General features: G+C 39.7%; 1 protein-coding gene across 1 annotated transcript in view; it reads right to left on the minus strand.

Moving 5' to 3' along the window:
* rfx3 (regulatory factor X, 3 (influences HLA class II expression)) overlaps positions 1–21,516 on the minus strand; it is a 50,132-nt gene that overhangs the window by 20,749 nt on the left and 7,867 nt on the right. Inside the window, exons 2-5 of the mRNA XM_088356225.1 lie at positions 9,951–10,060; positions 9,788–9,876; positions 5,327–5,585; positions 1,730–1,804 (exon numbers count right to left, since the gene is read on the minus strand). Coding sequence (XP_088212351.1) covers positions 1,730–1,804; positions 5,327–5,585; positions 9,788–9,876; positions 9,951–10,055 — 528 coding nt within the window. The 5' untranslated portion in view covers positions 10,056–10,060. The remainder of the gene's footprint in view (positions 1–1,729; positions 1,805–5,326; positions 5,586–9,787; positions 9,877–9,950; positions 10,061–21,516) is intronic.

The raw sequence follows: 21,516 nt of genomic DNA on the forward strand, positions 1-21,516 counted from the left end.
GAGCCAACATGGGCTAAACTAGCTGGGACATGTCAGGCTAGCCGGCTGCTATTGAAGACGAACCGGGACCGATCGGTGGGAAGAAAATGGGTGGCTGGCTGACCAAACATATGCAATAAGCAGGATAACTGTGAGCCATGGCAGTAACAAACACGAAACCAGTCGGGAGAAAAAACAATGAACACGGCAGGCTGGCCAGCTAGCCGACTGCTAACAGGGCTTACCTAGAGACCAAACAAAACTGGAAGCCTTCGGGAGCCTGCACGCTAATGGGGAACCATCGGCCAATTGCAGGGTTTGTTTCGGCCCTCTAGCCTATCCGAGGCTCCGAATAACTTTAGCCAATAGCGATCGATTCAAATGATGATTGACACATTGGTTAGTTAAGTGCAAGACAAGTCACAATCACATACCTAAAATGAGGCGAAGTAAAAAAGGGAACGCACGCTGGACACAACGGCAGGTAAACTTACCCCAGGCAGCTTTTGAAGATCGAAGCACACGCCTAGGACAAAACAGTCAGAGGTCCTCCAGCGATACGATAAGCAAAGTTCCAATTGTTACAAGCTGAAATGAGCCCTATGCATTCGCTGATTACTACAATCCCTGTCTGTTTTTCAACGGGACGTCCCGTTTGTTTTGCTGCTCGTAATCATCCGGTGACGTCACACTTCTAGGGGATATGAGGTCAAACTGTCTACTTTGAAAATTGATTTCTCGAGATCCATGGCACGTAAACATTTTTGGAACATCTTGACGATTGTGGGGAGGAACCCTTTCACATTCTGTGCCTAATTGAAAAAAAGGCCATTTTATAATCCCTTTAAAACGCCCCTTTGCTTTAGGTCGGTGTTGGTCAAATAAGATGCTGGCCTGCTATTGGTTTGCTTCACAACATCATAAAGATGCCGATATTCTACTGAACTCCCAAGCTATGGGTTCCGTGACTTGCAGTGATGCTAAAGGGAGAAGCAAAACATAAAAAACATTGGAGATGAGGCTTGAGATAATAGAGAAAAAAGGAAAACCATACCTTTGCGCTAAAGAATATGCCCGTAGCCAATTAAGAATCAGGACAATTATTAAGAATAAGAAGGTGATTAAAGCAATTAGGTCTTCTAAGAGCATTAACAACTTCACTAGGGGAAGTTATAAGATCAATTTAATTTGTAATCTGCTGTCTCCTTCTCCCCTCTACATCTACCCACTTACTCCACTCTACCAGCTCAAATAATGTCACACCAAAGGCAAATAAGATGTAATTTTTCCTTTACATCTACAGTATATTTATTTATGATGTTACTTAGTCATGTACAAGTTTATTTCATAAGAGCAGTAATTACTCTACACTATTTTGTTGCTCTTGTTTAATATGTATATAAAATTTGTATGTTTTTTCCTGTGGTACTGGGGGTTCGGAACGCATTAGCCAACTCTCATAGGGTTTCTATCACCCCTCCATATGACAATTTCACTTTACGATCCCCACCTTTGAATAGATTCATGTCCCGTCCCAGGGGTCTCCTGTATTTTGAATTATAACATGAAATCATCCTTGTTTAAGTAACTCAAAACACTTTCAGCCCAAATCAAAACAGAAGGTAAACCAGCAAACTGAGATCAAAAATTGCAAGAAAGCACAAGAGGAAAACCAAACCAGATTGGCAGAAAAGCAAAAGAGAGGAGAAGAGGTCAAAGTCCAAGCGGAATGCGCCGCTTTGCAACTTACATGGCTGTTGAGCAGCGAGCTTCTCTGACTGGATAAACCCTCAGATTTTTGGAGCGTCTCAATCGCCATTTCAATCTGACAACAAAAATGTGAGAGAAGAGGAAACAAACTAAAAAAAAAATAAGACAGGAAAGTGAAACCAATAAATAAAAAGTCCATAGCTGACAGGTAAAATAATAATAATAATAATTGCAATGACCAAAGAGCAAGCGTTGTTAAACCCAAGCAAAACAGAACTCAAAATAAATTCTGGTGCAATAAATACAAAAGGTAGATCACACTATAAGTATATACATGTATGTCAGTTAGAGGTTGTGGGCAATATGACGATATTAAATCTTGAAGCCATTCAACAAGATCATGATTTACCCCAAGAATAAAGGGGTTACAAACTCATTTTAACTCGGGGGCCACACGATAGAACCGTCTCTTGGGGGGCGGACTAGTAGATTTGAGAGAAGGAAAAAAAAGAGAGAAAGAAATAAGAGCAAGAGAGGGAGGGAAAAGGCGAGAGGGTGGGACAAAGAAAAAGAGAAAGGGAGATAGAGATCGTAAGGAACAAAAGAGATAAAAAGAGAAATAGTGAGAGGGGGTAAAGAAAGAAGGAGGAAGAACAAAAACCAAAGAGAAATAGAGAGAAAGAGAACGAGAAAAAGAGAAGGGGTAGGGAGAAAGAGAGAAGTCAAGAGAGAGCGGGATAGATATGGAAGAGAGAACATGAAAAAAGGAATAGAGAGCAAAAGAAGGTAAAAAGACATAGAAAGAGACATAAAAAAAGAGCATGAGAAACAAAAGAGATAAGAAGAGAAATGGTGAAAGAGAGAAGGAGAGAAAAGAGAAGGAGAAGAGATAGAAGGGAAGAAAAAGAGGAGAAACCAAGAAAAAGAAAAAGAGAGAAAAGAAAAAAGGAAGAGAGGGCAAAAGAAGGTAAAAAGACACAGAGAGAGACAAAGAGGAACAAAGAAAGAGAAAAAGAGACACAGAGTGAAAGAGAGAGCGATAGAGAGTGAGAAAAAGGGGAGAATGAGATAAGACTTAAAAAGTGGTCGGCGGCGCCCTCTGTTGGCTGCGGCTGCATCGGCTCGCTACAACGGGTCAGGTGCAATCGACATTTCGTTCTGTGTACATTGTTACACAGAATGACAATACAAGGAAATTATTATTATTATTATTATTATAAAGAAAGAAAGAAATACAAGTACAGCATTTGTGAGGGGCACCTGGCTTTGGCAACATCAAGTGGATAAATTTCAACCTGCAGCTCGTTTTTCTCTTGCGCTGCTCTGAGCGTTGTCTCGCGGGCCGGCTTCAATCCCTTAGTGGGCCATATCCGGCACGCCTGTTTGAAACCCCTGGCTTATATCGTCTCTAGCATGGATTTAGCACTTATTTTGCTAAACCAGCCGCTAGCCACATTCATCAAATCCCATTGCTTGTGGTTCATTTCTTTTTAGCTACTAGCATCACCGCTAAAACATATAGCAGCTAAAGCTACTTACCTTAGTTATTGCTAGCATTGTGGACAAGGTTGATAGCTGCTGATTCTAGCATCTTTGCTTTAATGCCCAAGGTTGAATCATGCTAATTTCTTATAAAAACTTACACTATTTAAATTAAACCCTGTCCAGAAAGAACATATATTTCCTAAAATTCCAGATTATAATATATTATAAATATACTGATTTGTTAGGTAAAAGTGAATAATTCTTAATTAAATCAAGTAAGAACCCCAATTTTATTTTGATTTTTTTTTAAAAAATGCTTGCATTGTGGGCACAATTGATAGCTGCTTATGCTAGCTTCATAACCTGATTCAAAATCATGCAAATTGTAATGAAAACTTGCACAATTTAAATTAAACCCTGTCCTGAAAGAACATACATTTTTTTCTTATAATAATAATAAAAAAGATAAAATAGGGCAAATTTCCCAATTAGCTAAAAAAAAAACAATTAAAAAAAAAAAGAAGAAAAAAAACCTTGGATCATTATAAAGTCAGGTTTGTGATCTTATTTTTCAAATAAAATATTTTTGCCATATTTCTCACCCCTAATGTCAGTGGTTTATGTCAAATAAAATATAGCTCCTATTCATAGATTTGCTAAGACAAAAAGGGAAGTTGAAAAGGATGCAATTGGTAAGGTAATAATAGAAAGACCAAATGTTCCACATTCCATTATGACACGTTAATTACAATGTTGACAAGCACAATACAAAAACATATTTAACAAATTGTAAAACCGGAAATTGATGTCTTATTTCTTAAAAGCTTTTTTTTTCAATCTTGATTTACTGTTTGTATAATTGTAACGACGGAAGAATTATGCACTGGGGCAGGGATGACCACCTCATTTTGGCTCTGGGGCCGGATCCAGCCATTTCGTTCTGAGGCAAGTCCGATCGGTAAAATTTGGGCCCCGGTGCTGTGGAATGCTCTTACCCCTGAGATTCGATCTGCAACCTCAGTGGAAATGTTTATATCTAAGCTTAAAACACACTTCTATTCTATAGCATATGAATAACCTATATTTTATGTTGACAATATCTGTGTATTTTTTGTTATTGCAACATCCATTGCAGCCTAGTCATCCCGGAAGGGGGATGACCTCATTTATGGTCCCTTCTAAAGGTTTCTTCATTTTCCTCATGTTGAGGTTTTTGAGTTTTTCCTTGCCCTCATGTAGGTTTTAGATAAGGGGATGGTCTCAAAATAGTCTGTGGTCTGTGCAGGCCTTTGAGACTCCTTGTGATTAAGGGAGTCACAAATAAACATGGCTTGACTTGAGGTTTTTGAGTTTTTCCTAGCCCTCATGTAGGTTTTAGATCAGGGGATGGTGTCATAATAGTCTGTGGTTTGCAATAATCTATGGTTTGTGCAGCCCTTTGAGACTCTTTGGGATTAAGGGCGTCTTAAATAAATACTCATGACTGAAAAGGATGTCAACTCCATATTTTTATTTTTATAATATTATGTTTTATCATTAGTAAACTACCCTACATATAATCACGGATCATACATACCTGCCAACACTATTGCTTTATGTGTTATGACTACCACTTTAAAAACATTTTTTTTGCCACTTTTAAAATTTAAACAACAGAAAAAGAAAAAGTATTTTAGTCTGCGGCTGCTTGGTTTTGAAGCGCCCTAAGTCCTTGTGCGTGAATAAACTACTCCAACAATCACATTATATTTCAGTTTTGGTTTAAGGTTGCCACTTCAGGTTTAAAACAAGCATTTTTTTTAATATATACTGGAGACGGATTGTGTTTCGCATGTAAATACAAAATCCACCGCTTTTTAATATTAGAGATTGTCATGTATGCATTTACTCACAAACAATAGGGAACAATCTTATCATGTCTGGCATTCGGCACTGGTTTAACAATTGAGTAAATGCAGTTTTACACCTAAACCAACACACCACGCTATAAAAACTAGCATCCAGAGAGAGCATTTGGTTTGCATTTTTGTACAAAAAAATCATAACTTTTGACAGAAATAACGTAGAGACTCTCTTATTTTTTGACAACCTCTGAAATTTATGGCAGGCCTGTATGTTTGACACGCCTACATTGGGGCATTTTGGAACTCACAGTAGCTGGGGAGGCCCGTGCAGTTTGGGCGGCCGGATGGGTGCCGGGGCTGTCCATGAGGTAGGCCCCAGAAGCGCCCACAACCACTTGTCCGCCCGCTAGGCCCATGCTCATGCCGCCGTTGCTCCCGCTGCCGTTGTTAGCCATGCCGTGGGAAGTGACCCCGGAGGACACTTGGGACGAGCTCCCTTGCGTGTCGAAGTAGTTGCCGCCGCTGTTCTGGCTGTACAGCTGTGGCTCCGAGTACGAGTAGGTTCTTCTGCAGACGTCATTTTTAGAATCACATTGTGTAAACAAAAATTCAAAGGCAAAACGTGGAACTTGAATGTCTTTGTAGGGTTTAGTGCAGTCTTCAGAGATCTCCTTATTTGTTGCTTATTAGCATGAAGGGCTATCGGTCTGAAATGCCTTTCCCAAGATTAGTCATCATGTTATTACTATGATGTTATTATTATATCATCACTACCGTAAATTCCGGACTATAGAGCGCACCTGATTATAAGCCGCACCCGACACATTTTAAGAGGAAAACCGATATTGTATATACACAAGCCGTACCTGTATATTAGCCGCATGCGCCCACATTGAAAAACGCAATACAAACACAAAATTAACCCATACCCGATACAGTCCAAAATACACAGCCGGCAAAATGAATGGAAAATGATACTGGTACTATATTTCCAAATGTAAGGGTGGGAAAAATATATATCCACTATTGTCGGCCGCGTCCACAAACACATCTCACCTTTACTGCACTTGCCGTCAGCCCGCGTTTGCCCCGCCCCTTCTTTCTCATTTACTCGTACAAAACATATTAGAACAAGTTTCTAAAATAAATTCATTACAAAAATATACAGTTGCAAATACATATTATACACGGTTACACATCTTTACAAAGAAAGACGGTACACCGATAGAGTTTTCAAAGTTTTAATAATAATATTATAACTTTCATCCCAAACCGTGTCTGTGAAGGGTAGCAAAACGCTACTAGCAACACAGTGAACAGCTCTGTTAAAAAAAACATAACGCACTTCTAGTAAGCACGGTAAGCCGTCCTCATCTTCCTTCTTATAACTGATGTCATCAAAGTCGTCTTCCTTCAATATGGGAAAGACTTTGTCATATAGACGTCGTCCCACGCTCCTTTATTCAAAAACACGCTAGCATCACGGCAAGTAAAGTTTACGTGCGTTAGCTCTGTTTTCTTCTACATCGGACTGCTTGGTTGCGTTTAGCTTTAAAGTTGCGTCATGTGCCTTTATTTTTGCAATTTGCATGATGAGGACATGTCTACGCTAATTTAATTTGTGCACAAGCTGAGAAGTTGCAGTCCAAATCTTACCTTTTGTACTCGAGCGCCGCTGGCAGCCGTTAGAAAATTACATAAATTGGCCGCATCACTGAATAAGCCGCAGGGTTGAAAGTTTGTGAAAAAAGTAGCGGCTTATAGTCCGGAATTTACGGTAAATAGCGTTGGATTAAGATCAGTCATCCATTGAAACATCCGCCTTGTTTAAAAGAACTGAGTGATTTACCCTAGTTTCCGTACTATAAAGTGCACCAGATTATAAGGCGCATTTCCACAAAATAGTCTGTCATATTTTTTTATACTTCAAGCGTATAAGGCTTTTAAGGATTAATCAGTCAATAAGTATTGAAAAGCATCTTTAAAGCCTGATATTACCTCTTACAAGAAGGCATTACCATACTATTTTCACTCAAGGTTTCGGAAACACTTTTTTGCATAGTGCATTCCGATAGATTAAACGTTTTCTTTTTCTATGTGTCAATAACCTCTTGTTTTAATAAGTAAACATACCGTATTTTCCGCACTATAAGGCGCACCTAAAAGCCTTTATTTTTTTCAAAAGCTGACCATGCGCCTTATAACACAGTGCGCCTTATTTATGGATCAACATTAAGTTTTCCAACTAACTTGCAGCCGCCGACTAGATTTTCCCCCGAACACCAAGTAGTACGCGGTGTATGCTGGGATTTATTTACCGGCGTTTCATTGGCTAACCAATGTGTCAATCATCATTTGAATCGATCGCTATTGGCTAAAGTTATTCGGAGGTCAAGGGGCGGATCCTTTTTATCATTTACAGGCTGCCATTGGTTTGAACGGCGACACAAAGCCTGCAATTGGCCGAAAAAGATGTGTCAATCATCAGTTGAGTCGATCACTATTGGTTAGAGTTATTCGGAGGTCAAGAGGCGGATCCTTTTTATCATTTACAGGCTGCCATTGGCTTAAACGGCGACACAAAGCCTGCAATTGGCCGAAAAAGATGAATGTTTATGGCACGTGGCTGACGGCATAGAGGAAGCATTTTTTTTCTATTCTGTATTTGAAAATATTTTATTCTCCTGGATTTACTACCCTCACGGATATAAGAGGACATTGGCTGCACATTATTATGAACACAACGACTTCGGTGAGTTACTTCAGGTTTTATATTGTCTCTGTATCTTGTTTCAGACCGAACTCGATGTTTCTGTGATAAGCGGTGCAGATAACGGATGGAATTGAGTGTCTATTTTTAAATTAAACTCAATTCCAAGTGTTTATCGTCATATGCACAATAAAGTTGCGAGCGAAAAAGAAAATATATACGAAAGAATGGTTGGCATTTCTTGAATCCCAAGACTTTAACCGAATAATGGAACGATGCATTTGAGTGACATCGTACGGACACCGCATCCGCACGTGTTCTTGACACGTATTTGCGTCTTTGCAAGCTTTGGGAATGTTCAGGGGGTAATAAGTTTGACTGAACTATCTGACTGTTTTGTCCACGTTCTCATTGTAGCGCCTTACAATCCGGTGCGTCTTATCTATGTCAAAAATAGGACCAAAAACTATTTTTTCGGGGTGCGTCCTATAACCCGGTGCGCCTTATAGTGCGGAAAATACGGTAATTCAAATGGCTTGCATAGTATTTTGTTGAAAAATTATCTTTTGCAACTTGTTTGACACATAGGTGGAGAGACTACCAGAATGCACTATGAAAATCAGTGGTGCTGGCTCAGTGAGTAAAATGGTGTGATGCTGAAATAACCTCTAGTGCCTTTTAGTATGTCATCTGTACCTCTGGTTCTACAGTGGTCAAGTGTTTACGCCCTCACCGCCAGGATCCGGGTTTGAAATGTTATGAAATTTAAATCAGCGATACTTATCGACTGATTAATCATTGCATTATATGCCATAAGTGTATATAAAGAGCCCAACGGTTATACACAGATAAACACAGTAGCTCTTAGGTGGTCTTAATATCTTCCACCTTATGGTCTGGTCAGGACTGCAGCCTTATGTTTGAAAAATATATGACAAAAAAAATATATTTCGGGTTTGCCTTATAAACCGGTGGGCCTTATAATGCGGAAAATACAGTATATTTTAAACTCCTAGCAGTGTCTGAAACTCATGACAAAAAGTTACAGGACACCAGGGCAGACGACTCTGAAAAGTTGCTTGCCCAGCCATAAAGTTGCCTGCCCCATTTTTCAAAACTTGAAACACAATAAAACAACTAATCGCAAAAAAACAAAAAAACAGAAAAAAACACATTGTTGCAAAGTATTAAGGATTAATAATCAGAATACATAACAGAACAACACTTTAAAATTTAGTTTATTATAAATCTACTTATAACATTCATTGCATGGATATGACATTGCTGTTTTCCATCTGCCATCAGTATGTACTTGTATTTACTCACCTTCATTCATGCGAGGTTTGCTACAGGCCACGTGAACTCCTCTTTCCACGATGCTTTTAATGTACGTTTACCTATTGTAGCGTCATCAATTTTGTTCGCTTCTTTTGAATCGTCATTATAGGGCTGAGATTTTGGCTCGATTCCTAACCACTTCTTCATTTTTCTTGTGTTCTCTGTGCGTCTACTTTGGAAAATGATTTGCAAATGCACGACCTTATAACGCTTAGGAAAGTCCAGATGCAGGAAGTTAATCGATGCAGGCTTCTGATTGGCTGCCGAGTATCCAAATTGCCAAACGAACCGAAATTCCGAAATGTCCAAACCGAACGAAGATTTCAAAATCGGAATAAAGCAAACGTTTGATTTGAAAAGAAAATCTTTCGTTTTTATTTTTTTATTTCTTTATTCTTCTTGAAAAAGTTTTCAGCCACTCGGGCGGAGACGTTTTGTAAGTTGTACGCCCGACGTAAAAGATGCACGCCCCGGGCGTCCGGGAAGACGTTATTTCAGACAATGCTTCTAGGCACAGTACTTAAATGACCAGGAGCTGTTTTTGTGCCAATGTCTCCTTATGGGGGGGACTGTATATTAACCACAGCCCTTACAAAAACAGAAACAAAAAAACACTACAGCCAGACTTGTGGTCATGTTCAGGTGACAAAACCATGTGCTGGTGACATGAATAGTGGGGAGGGAAGACTTTTGATTGAGCAGGGGCGTCGGCCTGACTCACATGTTGCCGTTGGTGTAGACGCCACTGTTTTCTTCCACGTACTGCACCTGCGCTGGGTAAACATGCTGGACCTGTTGAACTGTCTGCGTCTGGAATGCCACAGCGCCGAGAAACGTGTTAGGAACCATGGGCGCTGGCCAGCTCGGCCGTCGGGCACGCTTACCTGTTGCTGGACCGGCAGTTGGGTGGAGCTGGCTGGCTGTGCAGGCACAGTGGTTTGAATTGGGACGGTGGAGGTGGAGTCAGCGCCTGCTTCGGGGGTCTGCATGGCGCCTAAAATAGAAATTTTTTTTTAACATTTTTGGGGTGGAATGTCCATAAGTCATTTAACGGTAATCCCTCATTTTCCACGAGGATTGTGATCCCAAAAGGTCCCGTGATAGTCAAAATCTGCTAAGTAGAAAACTTGATTTATCTATCCACCCATCCATTATCTGCACCGCTTAACCTCAGTAGGGTCGCGGGGGTGCTGGAGCCCATCCCAGCTATCTCCGGGCAGTGGGCAGGGGACACCCTGAACTGATTGCCAGCCAGGCGCAGGGCACACAAACAGACAATTGGCTCGCTCATTTACACCTAGGGACAATTTGGACTGGCCAATTAACCTGACATGCATGTTTTTGGAATGTGGGAGGAAACCAAAGTGCCCGGTGGAAACACACACAAGCATGGGGAGAACATGCAAACTCCACACAAGAGGTTCGATCTCATGACCTCAGAATTGTGCCGCACACGCGCTAACCACTGCGCCGCCGTGCTGCCCCTTGATTTATCTATAAAACATTATATACATTGACACCAAAGAAAATACAAAAACATTTGTTTAACGAATAAAAGTACAGTGGTACCTCTATTTACAAATACCAAAGTTTTAGGTTACAAAGTACCTAATCAGAAAAAAATAAAGCCTCTAGTTACAAAAGGCGTTTCACGATAAAAAGTCAAAACTACAGTACAGTGTGTGTTCCTATTAGCCGCTCCCAGAGTTTCCCGAACGTAAACAAACTGGCTCATCTTAAAATCTGCCTGGCCACCCCATGTGCATGCATGTGTCCCAGCATGCTCTCTGTGTCACTGTCACAGTTCAGAGTTAAGAAACATCAAGGAGGATGGCTTCTGGCAAGATAGCGGGGAGGGGGACGCAGCTAGCATTCAATCAGCCCAAATTCAAGACATTATAGCATATATAGCAAAACTCCATGAGGTCAAGGAATATTTGGAAAGGAATTACCCGGAAAAGTGTTGACAAGTCGGGCTATCTTTCATTATGATGTCTGCCTCGTGCATTTCCGACAGATTGTCAAAAGCCGGGAAAGGTAGACGTTATTGGATCAGTTTTTCAAGAACACGAGGCTCAGTAGCCTAGATGGTAAGGCGCCCGCTTTGAGACTGGGAGGTCGGTGGTTCGCGCCCCGGCCGAGTCATTCCTAAGACTTAAAAAGTGGTCGGCGGCGCCCTCTGTTGGCTGCGGCTGCATCGGCTCGCTACAACGGGTCAGGTGCAATCGACATTTCGTTCTGTGTACATTGTTACACAGAATGACAATACAAGGAAATTATTATTATTATTATTATTATAATGGGAGATGAATATTTACGAAGTTTAGTGGTTATGAAGCAACTCCCCGGACGAATTAAAACATTGTTTTGTTTCTTTTTTTTTTTTTTTTTTTACAAATAACTTATGTACTTTCAATTGACAATTTTAAAAATATTCTCTTGATTTCAGGACACCATGCGCCTTTAGTTCACATGATACTTTGTCACCATCATTTGGACATGACAGAAAATTGCCTTTACTTTCTTGGTCGACAAACCAAAATGTTGAAAGAGCCGTGTTGGACAAAAAAAATAAAAAAATTCTGTAGGCGCAAATAATTAAAAGCCTTATTAGGAAGGACACGCATACTGTGTCTATTTATATTGATTGAAAAAAGTTAAGAATGTGTATCGTTTGTAATCCATGTAAAAAAAACAACATATTTTTCCATTATCAAACATTTTTCAAAAAGCGCTAAGGAGCCATTTAGGAGCACCCAAGAGCCGCACTCGGCTTCAGGGCAAGTTTAGCAGGTCAAGAAGTCAATCTTTGTTGGCCACAGAAAGCTGTTCCTTAGACTACACCGACTTCTGCATCATCATCTCCCTCCTCACGTTTTTTTGTCACTATTCACTTGGTCGATAAACGAAATCTCGATTTTAACGGTATCTGGACATTTACGATTTGAATTGATTTTTAACAATAGAGCCCAGCAAACACACATTACTAAAAGAAACACTGCAGAGATGTTTGGACTACAATAACTAGTTTTGAATCCGTTTTATTGTAAAGTTAACACCGGTTACTTGGGCAAAAAATACCTACTCAGTTTGTGAATAATTTGCTTAAATGCCACATGACGGGCTCACCCGTCTCCGCGGAATCGATGGCACCTGTTCTGTGCCGCGTGAGACTCGATGTACCGAGCGGCACATGGTCCCGTCTCCAGGTCAGCGGCCATAAAGCGGTTAATATGTAACAAACTCTAAATAGAGGCTGCTCCTCGTTGCTTTGTCAACCTGTGAGAGGACACGCTAAAAGGCCGCCCGGCTCTGTAGTTTCGGTGTAAAAACAAAACTCGCCGAAGAATTGTAACTGCGGGTTAGAAATAGTATTTTGGAGCAAGACTATAGAATAGGCATCAACCCCTTGGGGATGTAGGAGAGGAGGAACTCCTCCCAATCACAGTTTCCATGTACAAACCTCTCTTGGTTAATTAAGTCAGGTTTCCTTACAGCTTCCTCCCCTCCGAGGACTGCCTGCTTCTTCCATTTATCTGGCGTATCACACTGGGCCTTTTTCTGTGGCCGTTTTTTTGAGCTTCTACTTGTAGCGCTGACCTCCAAGTTAGAATTAAATAAAGAAAAGCGAGGGTCCATTCCCGGATTAAAAAACTGCTTCTTTAATGTATCGTCACGACAGTGAAAGCTGTTGATTTTCCATATTTTTTCATGTGTAACGTGCACCACTATTTTTTTTTACTGCATTACGGTGTGGTACGCTGGGTGCACAGCAGCAGACAGGAAAACGCTCCAGAGGGTCATCAGAACAGCCCAGAAAATCGTCGGTTGCTCTCTGCCCAGTCTGGAGGACATTGCCTGCTCTCGCTACCTCAGCAGAGCAGAAAACATCATCGAGGACTTTTCTCACCACCTCTTCGACCTGCTGCCTTCCGGCAAGCGCTACAGGTCACACAAAACAAAAACAAACAGACTCAGAGACAGTTTCTTCCCCAGAGCCATTACCAACCTAAACAGACACCGCACAAAAAACTGAAAAACTCACTGCACATGTTGACAGGACTATGTTTACTGCTCACCTTGCACAATGTTGACTATTTTTTTGCACTATGATGACTATTTTTTGCACCAAATGCATATGTTGACTATTTTTTGCACTATGATGACTATTTTGCACCGAATGTATAATTGCACAAACCCTTACGATACCAAACTGTATTTCGATACCAAACTGTATGTAACATCCTACATTTCTTGTGTAAATTATAACTATAACCTTATCCTCCTTGTTTTATAACCTTATCTTCTCTGTTCCTTTATCTTCTTGGCTTTTTTACCTCACTGTGAATGTGTGAACCTGGAGTGTCATGCCCAATTTCGTTGTCACAATATGTTAACCCATTTTGTAACAATGACAATAAAAGGTATATTCTATTCTATTCTAATGTTTGATTAGATATGTATAACATTTTGTTTCAATTTCTCTTACCTCAAATATTGCAGTTGGATACAACAGGAATCAAACCAGGGTTGCGGCGGTGAAACAATAAATTATATATTCCAGGGGTTGCCAACCTTTTGGAGGCTGAGAGCTACTTTTGTTACCAATTAGCACTAAGAGCATTTTTAAAATAACTTATTATGTTATTACTATGTTGTTATTATATTACTACCAGATTAAATATTGGAATCAGGGTTAGATTGACTCGGTCAAACGCTGAAAAAAAATTATACTAGAACAAGACAAGACAAGACTGGTAAGCTATTTTTAATGCAGGCAGCACTTTGGAGACCTATGTTGTATTCTATTCTTCTATTCTTCCATTCTATTCTAAGCATTGTAAGTGACTAAATAACTGGTATTGTAACATGCAAACTGCAAAACAAAAGTAACATTTGTCTCTGGTACCATGACTAAATATTTTGTGATAATGACATAAAACCCAATGTTGTTTATACCACTCGTTGTCCAGTGGTTAGAGTTTGGTGCACTCTTTTCTGCGATCTGAGCTGGAATCCGCTACAACCAAACATCGCTAACACACAGTAGACAGCACACTCAAACTTTGAGTTCTTTTTCAGGGATAAAAAAAAGGGTGCAATACATAAATATGGTTATTATCAAACTAGAAATAATCAAATTGCCACAAGAGGAGGTAAAATACTGACAATTGTCACGTTTGAAGAGCTAAGAGACACAAGGACTACAAAACTAAGGCTAATGATGTTCAAGGTAACGTTAAATCTGGAAAGACTTTTCATTATTGTGACAATGATTATTATTAGAATTTGTAATGTTATAGATGACGTGTGAATAGGCATTACATACAAGCTCATCATCACACATTAGTTTTCCAACATTGAATTTACAAAGCATTTAACGTCTTTCAAACTCCACTTCATCATTAGATACATGAAAAGTTGCTTACATCGTTGTGATTTTTTGCATATATATATATATATATATATATATATATATCTCTCATCTCATCCCATCAGCCGTACCGCTTATCCTTATTAGGGTCGCGGGGGGGCTGGAGCCCATCCCAGCCATCTCCGGGCAGTGGGCAGGGGACACCTATATATATATATATATATATATATATATTATATAACATTGAGGACAACTGTTTTTCCATTCTCTAACATTTGTCTCTGCTACCGTGACTAAGAATCGTGTCATAATGATAATAACCCTAAAGCCTTTTTGTATGTCATTTATATCACTGGTGGTCAGTGGATCGGATCTAGCACTCTTACCGCCGTGACCCGGGTTCGTTTTCTGTTGCATCCATTATTAAGCAAATATTTCTCAAACAATCAGTCATTAAACAAAGTACAGTAATTAAGGGAATTTAAAAAAGGAGTCAAAGTAGGAAAATGATCCTAATTTGGACACATATTGATTATATTGATGGCAGCAGTTGCTTTGGGCACTGAATCCCTAATACTCCTGGTTAGAAGGTAGTTGCCTTGCATGGCTGACGCTTCTTCTGGTGTATGAGTGTGTGTGAATGGGTAAGTGTGAAGTAAATTGTCAAGCGCTTTGGGAGGTCTTCAGTGACTTGAAAAGCACTATATAAATGCAGACCATCCATCCATAATGTTCTACCGTATAATTTTGTGTATAACGCGCACCTAATCTTTGAGTTCTGAGAAAAAAATTGTGCGGTATACACAAATGCGTGCACTAACCAATTTCAATCCATTTTTATAAGCACAAATATTGATATGGAATTTTCGAACCTGATAGCTCAAGGCAGCCCCCTCAAATAACGTCTAAAAAAAATAAGAGATCCCCCTTATCACACAGGAAAATTCCCCGGTTGCCTTACCCCAACCCCCTTCACACATACACCTTTCTGCCTCCCCATTCAGTCGCATTCCCTTGTGGTCCACTTAAACGTTGTGCTCCGCTGAGCAAGAGCAAGCCCGACAAAGACACACGGGAACAAAAGAGAGCGAGGAGGGCAACATTTTTTTTCCCTGCCCGATTCAATTCCTCTCGCTAATGTGACAATGACGACCGGTGCGAGGTTCCCCCTTAGAGTAAAATGCTCACCTATGTACTTTTTTTCCCTTCCAAGAAAGCTGGACTGAGTCAGGACTTTTTTAGCACAGTTGAATAACTTGAAGCCTAAGGCAAAGTGGGGAACTGCCGAGAGCAATTTAGTGAAAAAAGACAACAAAACAACAAAAAGGAGAGCATCCAAGGATTTTAAATGGAAAAATATACCGTATTCATTCGTGTGTAATGCACAGTGATTTTATTTTGAAGAAATAAAATTGTGATTAGTGTTACAAACCTTTACTACTAATGCTAGCAATGTGGACATGTCCATCAGCATTAATGCTAAACCCTATGCAATACATGTTACACCATGCAAATTTGGATTTAAAAGGAAATCCTCTTAACTACCGTATTTTCCGCACTATAAGGCGCACCGGGTTATAGGGCGCACCCCCCAAAAATAGTTTTTGGTCCTATATTTTCCATACATAAGGCGCACCGGATTATAAGGCGCTACAATGGGAACGGCGACAAAACAGTCAGATAATTCAGTCAAACTTATTACCCCCTTAACATTCCGAAAGCTTGCAAAGAAGCAAATACGTGTCTCAGACATGTACGGAAACAGTGTCTGTACAATGTCACCAATCACTCAAATGCATCGTTTCAAATATCATTCGTCTTGGGATTCAAGAAATGCCAAACATTTCTTAGTTTCCATTTTATTTTTTGCTGGCAACTGTGTGGACAGCAAAGTAAGAATTTTATTGTGCAGGGAAACGGGGTTCTTTACTGTGCATATGACAAACACTTTGAATTGAATTTAGTTTAAAAATAGACTCATCACAGAAGCATCGAGATCGTTCTAAAACAAGATACCGGGAAAATATAAAGCCGCATAGCTCACCTAAGTTCTCTTGCAGCCATCACGTTCAATAATGATACGTAACCATGGTCTTCTTACAACTGTGAGTGTAGTAAATCCAGGAGAGTAAAATATTTACAAATACAGAATAGTAAAAAATATTTTCTCCATGCCGTAGTGCAACCCAACGTGTGATTCGCATTCATCTTTTTTGACCAATTGCAGGCTTTGTTTTGCCCCTTTAGCCTATGCGAGCCTGTAAATGATAAAAAGGATCCGCCCCCTTTACCTCCGAATAACTTTAGCCAATAGTGACTGATTCAAATGATGATTGACACATTGGTTAGGAAATGAAACGCCGGTAAATAAATCCCAGCATACACCACGGACGACTTCGCCTTCGGGGGAAAATCTAGGCTAGACTTAGCGACTTAATATTGATCCATATATAAGGCGCATGGTCAGCTTTTGAAAAAAATAAAGGCTTTTAGGTGCGCCTTATAGTGCGGAAAATACGGTAAACCCCATCCAGGCAATACACAGATTTTTTTAAAATAAAACATTCAAAGTAAATTAAAAAACAAAACAAAAACAAATTAGTCGCCGCAATTTTTGTGTGTGTAATCTTAATCAAACCGTGATAATTTTTCTTCAAAGGGAGCTGTACGGAGTTAGGAACTTTTTTACAGACATTCCTTGCTTGAGTCATCATGGCAGACTCTGTAAAGCTCCTTTGTTGCACGTGTAAGTACATGCATTTCATAGATGCATTTAATAAGGCTCTTCATTCTTTCTTGGGTTATGGTTTGTCGTTTGGACTGTACTTGTAACAGGTATTTTCTTACTTTCACCATTTCCATAAATGGACTGCTTTTTTACAGCGCTTTTCACGTCAATGAAGACCTCCCAAAGCGCTTCACACTTTTTCCTTTTACACACCAACTAACCGATAGCAGCGTCAGCCATGTAAGGCAACTACCTGCTAACAGGGATTCAGTGTCTTGCCCAAGGACACTTCGCCATATAACACAGAGGAGCCGGGAATCGAACCTTGATCCCAAGACGAGCTCTACCTTCTGAGCTAATGCCGCCTATAAAAAAGAAGCACACCGTGGGCACAAACATATAGTTGGTTTTCACCTCATCATTGTACCCTCCATTCCTACTACCTAATGTGTTTCGCCCCAAACAGCTTTGCTAAAAGTAAAATGAAAGCCTCAAACGACACACCCCACTTTAAAAATAATAGTTTTGCCATATCAATTATTCCTAATGTAAGAGTTTGCTTTTAACATAAAAGAGACAGAAAAATAAATATCTTAACTCATGTGGTCAATAGATCCTAGTAATCTTAAACTGGCAGAAGTTGCTTCGAACCATAACCGGTAACCCAGCATGTCTTCATTCTCGGATTGGGGAAGGAAACGTACGGAACTCAATTTGGGTTCTACTGAACCGTGAAAATGGATGGCTGCATCATTGAATTAATCACCCCCCCTTGTCTTTTAGTGATTGGAAATGCAACAGGATCCGGGCAGCAGGTGGTACAACACTAGTCCTGCCTTGCCAGATGACAGGTAAGAGGTAATATGAGCATTCACTGAAGGGACTGTGGGTAGTGGAGGGTGGTGTCCTATCTTGACCCGGTTTTACTTCTAAGTAGGGCTGCAACTAACGATTATGTTCATAATCGATAAATCGATCAATCGGATCTCTTAAAGACATTTTGAAATTCCTTCTATTTATTCAAATATTGAAGTTTTGGACAGATAGAAAAAAAGTGCACAACAGAATACGCTATACTCAGGGTTGGGTAGGGTTACTTTAACTTGATTACTTTCAATTACTTTTAGATTACTCCAATACCATATATGCTAATAAAAGACAAAAGAAAGTAAATATGAATAAAATTATGACTCACAACACGTAGTAAGCTTTCTCTCCTGGCTTTGATCTCTTTGATCTCCGGCAAAACGAACATAAAATGCGACAGAAACAAAATGAAGATAAATCCAAACAGCTTGCCGACATCATTTTTGCCGTTCCACGTAATCCGTTACTCCCCAAGCCTGCACAAAATTTTGTCATTTTATTCATATTTAGTTTCTTTTGACTTTTATTAGCATATTTGGTTTTGGAGTAATCCAAAAGTAATTGAAAGTAATCCAGTTAAAGTAACCCTACCCAACCCTGGTACTGTAATACAGAACATTTGAAAAATCCAAGTGGACAACTTGACAATAAACAAAAATACATACAGATGTCTCCACCTTATCTAAAAGATCATATTACGTTTGGACTTATCATACAAAACAAAAAAGTAAGTTGAAACTTTCGTGCCAATTATGTTTGTAATCATGCAATGGTAAATTAAAAAAAGGTTAAAAAAATGATATCTTTTTTTATTAAAACAGTCTCGGCGCCGGACACATGTGGTACTACAACTCTGAGAGTGCACTTTTATTTGCATTCTTTAAATGTACTTAGTGGCTCATACATCACGAAATACAACGAATCCATGATCATTTAGTTGCCAACTTTTTTTAAGTCGTTTTTAATCGATGATGTCGATTAGTTGTTGCAGCCCTTCTTCAATGCTTACATATTAATATGTGAATGATGTTTACGATCGTGCTACTCAAAACTGATCTTTTGGCAGATCTTGCAAGTCTTTTGGAGATGCGTTTAAGAGCATCAACGAGGGAGCACCTGTCGCAGACACCAAGCCCCCGACCCCCTCCCTCACCTCCATCTCCCTTGTTGGGCAGCAGCTGGTATAGGAGACCCAAAACGACTGGGGGAAATCGCAAAGTCAGTATAAAGGCATCGTTAGAAATCAATACATTTGTGGATCTCGTTTAAAAATACAAATAGTTTGAATTCTGGGTTGTTAGGAATCAAAATGCCGTATTTTCCAAACTATAAAAAGCACCTAAAAACCCCAAAATGGCCAGAAAAGTAAAAGTTCACCTTATAATCCGGTGCGCTTTCTGCACTGGAAAATGAGGTGGATAAAATTGGAAATGCATGGTTACAAATAAATAATACTGCATATGGTAACTGTTCTGCCTATAAGAAACATATGGAGTGGTCTTGTGTTGTTGCTACAACTAATTTGAGTGGTGAAAGCAGATGTCATATTAATGTATCTACTAAAATTGTTCTAACTTGAATGTTTTACTTGTTATGCAACCGTAGCTCTTACTGTAATTTCAATCCCATGCACCTTATCGTCCGGTGCGCTTTATATTATGAAAACTATATCACAAAAGACATTTTTGGGGCATGCGCCTTGTATTCCAGTGTGGAAAATACAATCTCTGGACGCTTTGAAAATAAGGGCAAAGCACAAGGGGACAAGAAAGAAAATTTAATTGGAATAATGCCCAACATATAAACTAAAGAGTTTACTAGAAAAATGAACTTAAATCAGCTGTGGCAAACTTATACAAGCCTCCCCCATTCAGGAGCAAATGCGGAATCTGTCGCTCACTTGCTAGTTCTCACAAATGACCAATCAGCATCCAGGGTCAGGTGGGGGAGGGGCTTAACTAAACGTCAATGTAGAAGAAGTATCCAGACCTGGAAGCCAGTGGTTGTCAACTGGTTTAACTTCAGGACCCACCATTCAAGTCAAGTCCAATTTATTTGTGACGCCCTTAAGATGTCTCAAAGGACCGCACTGATCTTAAACCAACAGGCAGGCAAGGAAAAACTCAAAAACCTCAGCATGAGGAAAATGAGAAACCCTGAAAAGGGGCCTCACAAGTGGTAATCCACCTTCCAGAATGACCAGGGTAATAGATTTTGCATCGGGTAACAATACACAAAAGATAGCGAACATCAACAAAAAAAATAGGTACTATGTAGACAAGACAAGCTGAGACCCAAATCAAGACAAAACTTCCATTCCTCAAATGAAAAGATTGTGTAGTTTAAACCAGAGATAGTAGATGATAGTCACCTCCTCACTCCCCCCAAAAAGTGACTAACAAAACCAAAACAACTTAAAGTGCAAGCAAACATATAAGCAACTCCCTGAAACAGTTTTGATATAGCCACATACAAAAAAAAATCAAAAAATCAATCAAAAGTGTACCTAAACAAACATTCATCATAATTTAACTTTGTAGTAATAAAGATGAATATACTGGTAAAAATTTAAAAATGTAAATTTATTTTAACCATTTACTGTACGTTCCAGCAGCGCTAGAATGGCAAGTCACTCGTATACCATTTTCGTGTTTTGCAATCGTTTTGTATTTGACTTCATCTTTGTAAATGAAAACAACAAAATCATAATAAAATGAGATTTGATCCCTTTCAAATGTGCTGATTGACCAGGAGAAGGGATCAAGCAGGGCATTATTGCCATCTACTGTTAACACAGTCTTGGGAATAATGGTGTTAATTTTTCAGTATTAGGGTAATCTAATTATTTTTTTACCACCGTTGCTATTACTGACTGTCAAAAGCAGTGTGTTACTTTGGCTGCAGAACATCAACTGTAGGGTGTCCCCGCCCCGCACCCCTGATACGGTTTTCACAGTTGTTTACGTCACGTCTTTTCGGATCATGTCACCACTTAAAATAGCGACTACTATATAGTTAGATAGCGATTGTGAATATAGTATCTACGAACCATCCATCCATTATCTGTACCGCTTATCCTCAGTAGGGTCGCAGGGGTCTTGGAGCCCATCCCAGCCATCTTCGGGCAGTGGGCAGGTGTCACCATGAACTGGTTGCCAACCAGTCTAGTATCGACTAATGCGCCGAAAAAAAGGAATTGCAAAAAATGTGAACCCGATATTTGACAGCACTCGACTCTTGTTTGCGGAAGAAACGTCTCTATGTGCCGGCTCTTGGAAGTGTACGAAAGGGAGCTGGCTCCCTACCAATCAACAGCCGTTTTTTCCCTCTTGTGATTGGTCAATATACATTGTTTGGGATTCTGTGTTGTGGGCTTTAAATTTGTTTAGCATAGAAAAGGTTAAAATTGTTTTTATATTATATTTTTTGTGGGCGGCACAGCGGATGAGGTCATGGGATCGAATCCAGCTACCAGCGTTCC

Source organism: Urocampus carinirostris, chromosome 16 (assembly GCF_059441175.1).
Source record: "Urocampus carinirostris isolate Australia breed hairy pipefish chromosome 16, RoL_Ucar_1.0, whole genome shotgun sequence".
Classification (NCBI taxonomy): domain Eukaryota; kingdom Metazoa; phylum Chordata; class Actinopteri; order Syngnathiformes; family Syngnathidae; genus Urocampus; species Urocampus carinirostris.